At 49.4% G+C, this 12,459-nt stretch overlaps 1 protein-coding gene across 1 annotated transcript; it reads left to right on the plus strand.

Annotated features, from left to right (window-relative positions):
- Positions 1-4,898: 4,898 nt before the first annotated feature.
- Cpa1 (carboxypeptidase A1) lies at positions 4,899-11,171 on the plus strand. The gene is made up of 10 exons (XM_069997313.1): positions 4,899-4,963; positions 5,491-5,572; positions 6,038-6,271; positions 6,476-6,577; positions 7,108-7,209; positions 7,387-7,497; positions 7,882-7,972; positions 8,422-8,621; positions 9,325-9,409; positions 10,939-11,171. The coding sequence occupies exons 1-10, from the start codon at positions 4,899-4,901 to the stop codon at positions 11,124-11,126; spliced, it is 1,260 nt and encodes a 419-aa protein (XP_069853414.1). The 3' UTR covers positions 11,127-11,171.
- The last annotated feature ends 1,288 nt before the right edge of the window (positions 11,172-12,459 follow it).

Below are 12,459 nucleotides of genomic sequence, written 5' to 3' on the forward strand. Positions count from 1 at the left end.
TGTAGCTCAGTGGTACAGCACTTGCCTAGCATGTGCAAAAGCCCTGTGTTTGATTACTTCAAATAAGAACTATACCTTAGTGGTTGGAACTGAGTCTGGGAAATTGCTTTGTAGCTGGGCACATTGCTACCCCAAATAAAAATGGAGTTCTGGCTGGGCACTGGTGGCTCACACCTATAATCCTAGCTACTTAGGAAGCTAAGATCTGAGGATCATGGTTTGAAGCCAGCAAAGGCAGGAAAGTCTGTGAGACTCATCTCTAATTGATGACCAGACAACCAAAAGTGACACTGTGGCTCTGAAGTGGTAGAGCATTAGCCATGAGTGAAAAAACTCAGGGACAGCACCCAGGCCCTGAGTTTAAGCCCCATGACCACCACCACTAGTAGCAACAACAAAAAATGGAGTTCTGTGTACAGGAAGAAAGGGAAGAATGAATATTGAGAAGGTGATGAGCTGCCTCAGCTTCTGTGAGGGGCCTAAATTCAGTTTCTTGCTCTAGTCTAGGTAATCAAAAAACCATAGAACTTTCCAGATGTAACCCAACCCCCTTGTTTTGTACCTATAAATATTGGGGCTTCTGGATCCTGAGACTTGCATAAGATTTATACCCTAATGACTGAGAGACCACTAACAGTATCCATTAATCTAGGCCTAGCACTCTGCTGATTCTCCAGGACAGAGACTCTACCACTAGGGTCTCAGCAAACTCAGAGAGATGATGGCTGACAATTCAGTGTAGCAAGCAAGACTTAGGTAAGTGTTAGAGAAACGACTGAAGAATTACCAAAGAATCTTCTTTTTTTTTTTCCTTACATAAAACAGAGGCTATTTTTCCTACTAAATATATTATTCTCAACAGAAGCTCAGTTTTTCTACATTCTATGTGTATGTGTGTGCTTTTTTGCCCAACAAAATTGCTCTTTTTTAGGTATGTTTTTTCATCCTGTTCACCAGTAAAATTTATGAGCATTTATTTAAAAGAAAAAAAAACACTGGAAAAACTGAAGGGAGAAAAGAGCGATTATACATATGGAAGGCCATAAAGAACAGCAGTGAACTGGTGTGGTTACTGCGTTCTTAAGAAAACAAACCAGGCAGCCAGCTTGGAATGCGAGCATCCTGTGTGAGGCAGGCTAGTGGCAGAGGCCCAGGGTGATAGGTCAATGGCTGCCATCCAAGTGTCCAGTGAGGTCCCCTCTGCTTCCCGCAGCCCCCCTCCACCTCCCCTCTGGCCACTCTGATAGAGACAGACAAAAATGACTTAACTGCAAAAATTTAAATGAAAACTACAAGGCCCATCCGGACCATGAGTTGGTGTGGGCCATGAGCGAATTCCAGGGACTCAGGGCCCGAAGCACTTCAGATGAGGGGAGAGGAAGGGCCTGCGGCAGACCAGGGGCCAGAGCTCAGCTAGGGGCAAGTCCAACAGGATGGCCTTGCAGAATGTGTGTCATTATTTCCAAGGATTGTTCCAAACACTCGGGCTCTGTGAGCCTCAAAGGGTGAACAGCTGTCCTGTTTGTCCTTCAGGGCCTGCCCTCCCCCCCCTCCCCCCAGAAAAACATTATCTGTCCCTTGGTTGACGACAGAGCTGGGCGCTGCCACTGCCAGCATGGTCATGTGTGTGTGGGGGGGTGGGGGGGATGTCAAGGATGGGCTTTGCAGGATATTCCCAGCAACAAGTCCATTTCCTGGCATTTCCTGTTGACAGTCAGTGCTGACTGTCCGCTTGCTGTGGGCCTCGGAGGCAACAGCTGGACTGCCACACTCTCCTGTCCTGTCCCCACAGCGGCCTGCCTCAGTGGACCAGACTTGTCCCATCTCAAGTTTGGGGTGGGGAGGGATAATATTCTTCCCAGACGGTCTAGGCTTCCAAGGGTCTCCTTCCTTAGAGATGTGAACATCTTCCCAAACCCATCTCACTGCTCTTGACCCTCTCTGGCCTGGTCCTGAAGGTCGATGTGTGTCCCGCCTCCTCCTGCCTTCTCCTGCCCAGATTCACCAAGCTCTGTGGCTTTCATCCCCTTCCCTTCAGCCCACCTCGGAGTACTCCCCAGAGCAAAGCTGAGACCACAGGACGGGAGCGGGGGTATTTCATAGAACTGTGCTGGAGATGCAGAAGGAAGACAGAAAATAGAGAACTGAAGATGTCTTGGCGTTGGAGTCGGTGGCTCACTCATGGGGTAGCCTCAGCCGGTCTTTGTTCTTCCTCTGCCAGTCCTCACGTTTCTGGGGGTAACCCATTTCCCTCTCCTGGAGTGTACACCCCCCTTCTTTCCCCAAACTTAGCAGAAGCACCCTCACTTCCCACTGAGTGGGGTATGAACCCTTACTAGGTTCCCTCGGACACAGGCATCTATTCTGAGAGTTGGGCCGTGGAGTGGCATTTTCTTCTTCCAGACACAAGTTTGGCCTCCTCTTCTGGGGAGAACCACCACAGCACTTGACAGCGACAGCTCTGCGGCTTCCCAGCCAATGACCAAGTGTCTCCTTGGCACTCTGTTATAAAGGCAGAATCCAAGGAGGCCTCCCAAGGACCTTGTCTTCCCAGCCTCTTGCACTGTCCCCAGGCTTGGAGACTTCTGGCTACTGCAGTTTCTCCAAGCACAGAGGCCAGGCTTCAGAGGCCAGAGCTGCGTGGACTTGCCACGTCACCTGAGGGCTGAGTTAGACATGGGCAGGGGTATGGGTATATATTTGGAGGTCACTGTCACTTGAAAGGGACAGGAAGACTGGTCAGGTAGGGCTTGGGATGGGGAGGCAGAGGAAACAGAGGGAAACTAAACAAAGCTACCTGCATTGTCATTGGTACCCAAGCCTTGAGGCCCTGACAGGGTGGAGCTCACACGTGGTCCCAGGCAGCCCCTGTGGATTTGGTCAGATTGGGTTACACCTGTCTGTGATGAGAGCTAGAGCCCAACAATGTCTTGGTGAGCCCCCATTTTTCCTGCATGCTGTGTTAGTTCCAGCACAGATCTGGTGCTGTCTCCCAAAACTTTTTTTTGGGGGGGGTGTCCAGTCGTGGGGCCTGAACTCTGGGCTTGGGTGCTGTCCCTCAGCTCTTCAGCTCAAGGCTAGCGCTCTACCACTTGAGCCACAGCGCCACTTCTGGCTTTTTTCTTTTTGCTTATGTGGTGCTGAGGAATCGAACCCAGGGCCTCAAGCATGCAAGGCAAGCGCTCTACCACTGAGCCACCTTCCCAGTCCTTCCCACTACCTTTTTTATTCAGAGGATATTTGGGTCCATTTCTCACCAAGGAACCATGGGGCCCATGGCGGGGTGGAGGCGACACCGAGAGCTGGATCTCAGCCCCAGCTGCTGCTACTGTGGCGTAAACCCCACAGAATCACTTTGGCAGTAGAAGTGGAGATGAGGAGTCCCCTTCCATAGCCTGGTGCCCAGAAATGGATGTATTCTTCACAGAGCAGGGCAGAGGATCGAACAAGATACAGGAGCTGGATGGGCACCAGGCCCCAGCTTGCTCTAGCCCAGAAACAAGAGAACTGGCTGGAGGATGAGAAGACGGGTCACTTTCCAACTGGCACATGTGTACTGCCTGTCAGCAAGCAGGACAACAGTCCAGTTGTACGTGTGGTAATGGTGAGGCTATGACCTAAGTTATTTCATGTTACACAGAACAGTAGCTTTCAGGCTGTTCTTTACCTTGAGTGACTCCATTGGATAAAACAGCAGTTTGTTTTGTTTTGTGCATGAATCCTGCTGCCAATGACGGTGCATCTTGTTTGTGCAAGTAAACAACCACCATCTGGCCAGCTCAAACCATGCGACAGACTAAGAAGATAATTTATTCTTGCAAAAAAAAAAGATATTAGCTGTTATGAACTTGTGAAATTAAATCAGGAACACATGTCTACATGGGTGTACCAAAACCATATCAGATAAAAACAAAAACCAAACAAAAAGCCTAAGAGCTTATCAAATTCATTTGACCAATGAATGATGCAACTGCTGAACTTGGATCATATTAAAGAAGGGGCATTGACACTGAGGTACAGCGGCATCTACTCGCTTATCATCAGACTATCCAATGCATATGTGGCTAGTGACAGGTGATGAACTTCAGCTTCTGTTCTTGGGGCTTCAGCTCAGCATAACATCAGTCTCTGCTTCACCTGGCCTCCTCATGGTCATTTGTATAGAGCCAGTAGCTAGACCCAGCTTAGCACCTTGACCCAGCTTGTGCTTTGGCAGCTCAAGGACTGGACTCCTTATGTTAATATCTTATCTAACCACCTGTAGTGACTCTATTTGCATCAGCTTTTGCCTTCAGCAAGGCCTCTTTGAACCCTGCACCACTTGAACCCCTTCTGTAACCTGTTGTATCATTAAGAGTAATGTGTGACTGGGAGTAAATATTAGCAATGAAGAAAGTGGCGCTGTGGCTCAAGTGGTAGAGCACTAGCCTTAAGCTGAAGAGCTCAGGGACAGTGTCCAGGCCCAGAGTTCAAGCCCCATGACCAACATAAATAAATAAATAAATAAATAAATAAATAAATAAATAAATAAATAAATAAAATTAATGTTAGTAAGGTTGGAATAAAAGAATATAAACATACCTGTTTATATTTCTGATATAGCCCACTCATAACAAAGTCCTTAAGGCTATGGGAGCAGACGAGTCCCCACTGGTAGGCCTTCAGTCAGTTGACCCTCAGGCCAAGGGTAGAAGCTAAGGTTATCTTTCCAGCTGCCTTGTTCCCAGCCATTTTATCAGGGACGGTGAAAAGGTGCCAGAGCTCAGAACTCCCATCCTTCCTTCCCCAGAGATCTGATCCAGGTGCAAAGGGAGGAACAGTTCTCAGGCACAGCCAGGAGACCTCTGCCCTGGGTTTAAAAGGCCCCTGGTCTCATCCTGACCTCAGCTAGCTTCAGAATGCAAGGGCTGCTGATTTTGAGTGTGCTCCTGGGGGCTGTCTTCGGCACTGAAGACTTTGTGGGGTAAGAGTGTAGAGAAGAGGGGATTCCCCGAGGGATGATGAGAGGATTTATCCCGAGTCAATGTGTGGAGGAGACAGACAGACAGACAGACATGGGAGCACAGCCAGAGAGTATAGACAGGTACCACCCTGGCACAGTAGACTACTGAGGGAGGGCAGAGCTGGGAAGGGTCGGGCAGTTAGGGAAATCTCCTGAGCCTTGAAGATTGCTGAGCTCGGAGGAGGAGTTTTCTGAAGAGGAGGAAGGCAGAGGAGGCCTGGTTGGCTTGGGGAGAGTGAAAAAAATAGTCTAATCTAGGATGAGGGCAGAAACCAAGTCTCAAAATAAAGACAAAGAGAAAAGAGATGAGGGAGCCCAGGTCCCCCACCTCCCTCTCATTGCTGAGAACATTCATGTTTGCACTTGTCTGGTTCAAACATTCTATGTCCAGCCTGGCGACTCAGGCCACCGTTCTCAGCCTACATGGGGTGGCTGACGGCCGGGACAGGGGCGTCTTCATGTACTCAGTGACAACTCACTCTGCCCAGGCACCAGGTGCTCCGAGTATCAGCAGCCAATGAGGCCCAGGTACAGATGGTGAAGGAACTGGAGGATCTGGAGCATCTGCAGGTCAGAGGCAAGGAGGAGGCCTCCTTGAGGCCCAAGGAAACCTTCCAGAACACCTGAGCCCACCCCAGAGCTCCGCTGCCTTCTGTAGCCACCTGGTGCTTGGGATGATCACTGTTAGGGAGTAAACTTCAACTCCCTCCTTCCAGTTTCTGATCTTTCTGCCCTTGAGCATCTGACCAAGTGTCAGAACCCCCTTTCCATTTCTCTCTCTCTCCTTTTCCTCTCTCCTTCTCCCTCTTTCTCCCCCCCCCCAGCCTCACCACTCTGGCCATTTCCTGTCCACACAAGACATTCTTCCAGTCCCCCAGGTTTCCCCTTCTCTCTGTTCCTTTCATGCACACCCCAGCCCCCATTCTGCAGGAGGTTCTGGTGTCCACACCCTTTCCAGGCTGGGCCTGTCCTAGTCTGCTGTCCTAGTTGGTGTCACCAGCCCACTGTGATAGTGCTTGTTCCTCTCCTCTCCAGTTGGACTTCTGGCGGGACCCATCCCGACCTGGCACCCCCATTGATGTCCGAGTGCCCTTCTCCAGTCTTCAGGCTGTCAAAATCTTCCTGGAATCACATGGCATCAGCTACACGATCATGATTGAAGATGTGCAGTCACTGCTGGATAAGGAAAAGAGGCAGATGTCCTCCTTCCAGGCCCGGGCCCAATCTACCGACACCTTTAACTACGCCACCTACCACACCCTGGAGGAGGTGAGGGCATCCTGGTGGGCACTCCCCACAAGCAACATGCTCTTCATCAAGGTGCAATGTGGGCCAGAGAGAGCCAGGCTGGCTTGGGTGTGGGTGGTTCCTGCTCTTTCCATGTAGCCAGCATTGTCTGGGTCAGGGCTGCAGAGGGGCGAATTGGGGTACCCAGGAAAGCCATGAAGACCCTTCTTTTCTTTTTCATCTCAGATCTATAACTTCATGGACCTACTGGTAGCTGAGAACCCACAGCTTGCCAGCAAGATCCAGATTGGTAACAGCTATGAAGGTCGTCCCATTTACATACTAAAGGTAATGCATGCATGCCCAACTATTGATGTACAAAGACACATTTGCAAGGATGCGCCTGTCTTCCTGCGTGGGCTCCTTTGGGAAGTGTGAGGGAAAACACCGTGACATACATTTCCTGCGTAAACGCTGAGAACATCTAAGTTTCCATGCCGGCCCAGAAGTGTGTACACAATTTCAACTTCGATGTGACTCAAGTGTTCCCAATCAGTATGGAAAGTATCGTGGTCTGGGAAGTCCAGAGAAACCATTTTGTTGGTGACCTTCCACAGAGAATGATCTGGGCAGCAGAAGAGGGTCAGGCCTGGAAGTCAGGCTGGTTCCTATTGGACTGAAGGCAGGAGGTCAAGATCTGTGGGATCCCTGTCCGGTCCCCAGCCCCATCCTCACCTGAAGGATGGCCCCACAAACAGAACTTTCACCTTAGATATACAGAGCAAGTGGCCTCTGGTCCCAGTGCGTTCTCTTTCACGGGGCTGAGACAAGGTCACAGTTATGAATTGTCCCCTCTACCATTTTCCTGCATCCTGCAGTTCAGCACTGGGGGTGACAACCGTCCAGCCATCTGGATCGACACTGGCATCCATTCCAGGGAGTGGGTCACCCAGGCCAGTGGGGTCTGGTTTGCAAAGAAGGTAAGGCTGAGGGGAATGGAGCGTGCTCATCTGGTGGGCCATTGGTGTCCAAGGCTCCCAGGAGCCTGGATCTCCCCTTTCCCTTCTAGAAGCATCGACCACAGAGGGAGTCCAGGGAATGCGTCTGTTGCTCTAACATGCCAGACGTGTTGCCTTCTCGCCTCCTATTCCCACCAGATCACCCAAGACTATGGCCAGGACCCAACTCTCACCACCATTCTCGACAGCATGGACATCTTCCTGGAGATCGTCACCAATCCTGATGGTTTTGCCTTCACGCACAGCTCGGTACGGGCTGCCTCTTCTCAGGAAAAGCAGAATCCACCCCTGAGACCCATAAGCCAACATTTAATCTCAGGAGGGCCAAGTAGAGCTGTCCTTCTGGACTGGGGACACTCAACATTGGCACTCACTGGCATTTTGGGTGGTTGGGTCTTCGTTGTGGGCAGCTGTCTTGTGCATGCCTAGCAATGTCTTGACCTCCAACCCACTAGAGGCTAGTTTTAACTCCACTCCCAGTCATAACTCAAACCATCTTCAGACACCATGAAATGTCTTGATCAGAGTCAAGATGGTCATCAGTTGAGAGGTCCTGCCCCAGCCTTTCCTGCAAATGCTGTGTCCAGTGGTCCCACATGAGCTGTGGGTTGATTAACCCTTCTCCTTCCTCAGAATCGTATGTGGCGCAAGACTCGGTCCAAAACAGCAGGCTCCATCTGTGTTGGGGTGGACCCCAACAGGAATTGGGACGCCGGCTTTGGGAGTAAGGCTCACAGTGATCTAGGAGGCAGTGATGGGAAAACCCCAACTAGCGTCTCACCCTACCTTTAAATACCTCACTTCTTTTCTGCCCGGGGACATGGGGTGGGGGGTGGGCTGTCAGTCCTGCTCAGGCAGGACTGTTCCAGGCAGTACTTAGAGATTTGGGCCCTTGTCTGTAAAAAGCAAGTTCCTTCTGAATGGAAGGAAGATCTGAAAGCCTGGCTCCAGGGTTGCTAGCTTAACTTCCTTCCATTCAGAACTTGCCCCTTCCTCTTCCAGCCTCTGCCCAAACCTGGCTGTGGAGGGAGGCAGAGCCCCAGATTGGCCTTTCCTTAATCTAGGAATGGGACCGGACACCTCCTCTTTCCTTCAACTTCATGCAAAAAACTGGGAGGCCTGGAAGCATAGAAGCAACACCACATGCCAATTATGCCCTTGGTCTGCCCACAGAACCCGGAGCCAGCAGCAACCCATGCTCAGACACATACCGTGGCAAGTTTGCCAACTCTGAAGTGGAAGTCAGATCCATTGTGGACTTTGTGAAGGCCCATGGGAACATCAAGGCCTTTATCTCCATCCACAGCTACTCCCAGCTGCTCCTTTACCCCTATGGCTACACATCACAACCAGCCCCTGATGAGGAAGAGCTGGTAGGTGCAGACTTGTCTTTGTCCCATGGGCTTGGATTTCCACCATCAGAACTCTGGAGGGCAGAGAGTCTTCAGGGTGCCCAGCACCCCATTTCTTTCTGGCAGCGCTGATGGGTTGGGAAGACTAGCATGATGGAATAGCCTTGCTTTTTCTGAGTGACCGAAGTCATTTCTTTTTTCTTCTTCTTCTTCTTCTTTTTTTTTTTTTTGTGCTGGCCCTAGGGCTTGAACTCAGGGTCTAGATGCTGTCCCTTAGCTTTATTGCTCAGGGCTAGTGCTCTATCACTTGGCCATAGCTCTACTTTGAACTTTTTGGTGGTTAATTGGAAATAAAAGCTTCACAGACTTTCCCGCTCTGGCTGGCTCTGGACTGTGATCCTCAGATCTCAGCCTCCTGAGTAGCTAGGATTACCAATCCTTCGCTTGGCTGAGTCATCTCTATCATATGAGGAAGGCAGGCAGAGCTAGACTTTGAACTTGGAGCACTACCCCTGGAGCTGCAAGGGCATCAAAAGACAGGGAAGTGCCAGGCAGCCATCTTGCAGGAAGAGAGGGTTCAGGTGCTGTCAACTCCAGGGCTGACCTACATGGCTAAGAAGGCTCCTTGCCAGGGACATGCTTCTACTGCTGCCTGTTCCTGGACCATTCTGTCAGCCCCCAGGCTGACCTGGTCCTGATAGAAGGCCCTACCTATTTTCTCCAGGATCAGCTGTCCAAGTCTGCTGTAACAGCCCTGGCTTCTCTGTATGGGACCAAGTTTAAGTATGGCAGCATCATCAAGGCAATTTGTAAGTGGCTATCAAGTGGCTCTTTCTGCCCAAGGTACCAGGTCTGGGAACATAGGGGGTGGGGATGAGGGCCCCCGTGAATGGTTTTCGTCTGGGCCATCTGGAAGGGTGGTCATGAACTCTGACTTGAGTTTCTTCTGAGCCCTCTTGTCCCCTGAACCTGGGTTTAAGTCCAGCCTTGTGAATAGATGGCATGGTGAGTTCTATAGGGATTTGTACATCACCAGGCAATTCTGCTTTACAAAAAAACCAAAAACCACTTCTCCTCCATTGCCCTTTACTTAGGGAATCTATTCAGTCTTTTCCCCACTGACTTCCACCATACATGTGATGCCCCAGGGAAAGGCATTGCTACACCAAATGAAATTCAGTTGGCAAGTGTTTACTGAGCACCTTCTCTGTACCAGGTCCTGCTATGTGTGTCAGGGTGAAGAAAACAAGCAAAGATCAGGAAAGTTACACGACAAGCAGTTTAGCATTAGGTGACACTGACAATGAGCTTAGTGTTAGGTGACACTAGTGTTAGTGCTCCCTCTGGAGCAGGACGGGGTGAATCAGGACAATTAGGGTAGAGGTTGAATACTGGGGCCAGAGGCAGGCCCCATCGACACAGGGGAATTTGAGCCAACCCTGAAGTGAGGGGGAGTAAAGAGGCTATCTAAGAAATAGCCTTCCAAGCAGGGGACCGTTTTAGAGCAAAGGCTGGCGCTGTGTGATCTGGCTGGAGTGTTTGGGGCCTAGCCAAGTAGATCAGTGTGATGCCTTTGAAGGTGGGGGGGAGGGGAGAGGAGGGCATGGGAGGGCTAGAACTGACTTTGCCTTTTAGTGGTTGTGACCAAGTTTTAGGGGACAAGCAAGTTGTCATCTTACCTAAGGCTGATCTCTTTGGATCCCAGGCTTTCTTTAGAAACTCTTTCAACCCTGGGTCAACTGTTTCAAACTTGCAGCAGTGTTGAGCTAAACATCTAACTTGCATGTGTGGGAATATCACAATGAGTCCTTTTGGTACACTAATTGGCGCTGCTCATTCAACAAAAACCCAACATGCTGCTCACTCCTGTTATGCAGCCCAATCCAAGGAGAGTGCCTTCATGACCTATTATTTACTGCAAACTTGGACAAACTTCCTTCTAGAAGATAGGGGACAATTTTGCTTTGAGTCTGAATCTGCACTTTCTCCTACAGACCAGACCACCAGGGGTTAGGGGGAGAGCAAATCTAATTTCTCAAGAGGTATCATCGGGGGGTGACGGTTGGGTGGAGAGTTTTCAGACAGGCTTTTGTAATCACATTGCTTTTCTGGCATTCCCCAGAGGATAAATAGGACATTACTGGGCTCCTCTTTGGGCCTTGGGCTTAGTGCCAGCCGGTGATCCCTGGAAGCTAGGATGTTTGTCTACAGTAGACTCCGGTAGACCCAAACTCCACTTGGCCATGCATGTAGCTCTGGGCTTTGGGTCACCAACCAAGTTTGTGAAATTTCCAAAGTAACTGACCCTTGCTCCTTTCTGCTCCTGCTCTTGCCCCAGATCAAGCCAGTGGGAGCACTGTTGACTGGACCTACAGCCAGGGCATTAAATACTCCTTCACCTTTGAGCTTCGAGACACGGGGCGCTATGGCTTCCTGCTGCCAGCCTCACAGATCATCCCCACAGCCCAGGAGACATGGCTGGCACTTCTGACCATCATGGAGCATACTCTGAATCACCCCTACTGAACCAACCCTGTGGCTCCCCCACCCAGGCAACCAAATAAAGTTTGACTGTATAAGGAGCAAGATCTTGGGGGCTTGTGTGTGGAATGCACATAGTGTGGCCACCTTGTCAAGCAGGGGACAGAAATGATTGAATTCCTGCAGGTCTCAATGGAAATATGTGGGTGGTTGAACTAGATGACCCCTAAATTCCCCCACATTCCAGGGTGCTGTGAAGTTGTACTTAAAGGCATCTGTTCTAGCTAGACCACCCGGAGCTTAGCTTGCCAGTGGGGTGATTTGTTCCTATCTCTATAGCAAGCAGTAGCTACAGCTGCTAACCAAACGCCTGGTACCCTGTGGTGCAAGGAATTCAGCACGTGCGATAGTCTAGCTGGTTGTAGCCATTCATCTATAAAAGCAATAATCTGGATGTGAAATATAATAATCCTGGTGGCCACTGCTGTCTGAAATAGATGTTTTAAGCCAAGTAAAACAGACTTAAAGCAAAATGTGGTCTTCTACTCCCGAATTACATTGGGAGAAGGCAATTGAGTGAAATGAAATCATTCACTGAAGATAAAGAATAAGTTTTGATCCTGGGGTATTTTATTAATTGTAGTGAATCACAAAGGCTTTGCCTTTAGGGGTAGAAGTGGTTTACTTTTCATTTGCTATGTCCTTCTTGACAGGACTCCAACGCATCCCTGTGTGTCCTTGTTTCTACTCCTTCCTACAGCTCTTTAGAGTTGAGTTCTCTTCCTTGGCTTGGTTATGCCAAGGCCTATGATAGTACACTTAGTGGTAAGCGCAATACATAGAGTATCCCAGCTTTTAAGCTAGGATCGACCTTTGTTTCTTCCATATCTTCTCCTGTGAATGTGGACTGGGGGTTAAAGCTAGGTAATAGGATGTCTCCAGCTCTATTGACTTGAATCTTCTCTTTTTCACATAGAATAGCTTTTCTTTTTTAGAAAAAGGGATATTTGTTTTCATCTTGGAAATTTAATATTGCTTTTCCTACCAAATGTTCTAATATTCTTTTTCTTTTTTTTTTTTTTTTTGGTGGTGGTGGTGGTACTGGGGTTGTACTTGCTAGACAAGTGCTCTACCACTTGAGCCATACCTCCAGGCCCTTATCAAACATTCTAAAAAATAAAAAGAATGAGGCTCACTAGACATAAGCTTCTGTATAAACTTGTGACACAAGGTAAAAAGGTGTTTCTAGCTCTAGAGCTAGACATGGCAGTATAGAAACTGTAATCTCAGCACTTAGGAGTCTGAGCAGGAGGATAGTTTTAGGCCTGGTACTTAAGGAGAAAGTGCTTCAGTCTTTACAAAAAGGTAATTCTCTTTA

This window comes from Dipodomys merriami, unplaced genomic scaffold (assembly GCF_024711535.1).
Source record: "Dipodomys merriami isolate MVZ:Mamm:240054 unplaced genomic scaffold, mDipMer1.0.p SCAF_5, whole genome shotgun sequence".
Lineage (NCBI taxonomy): Eukaryota > Metazoa > Chordata > Mammalia > Rodentia > Heteromyidae > Dipodomys > Dipodomys merriami.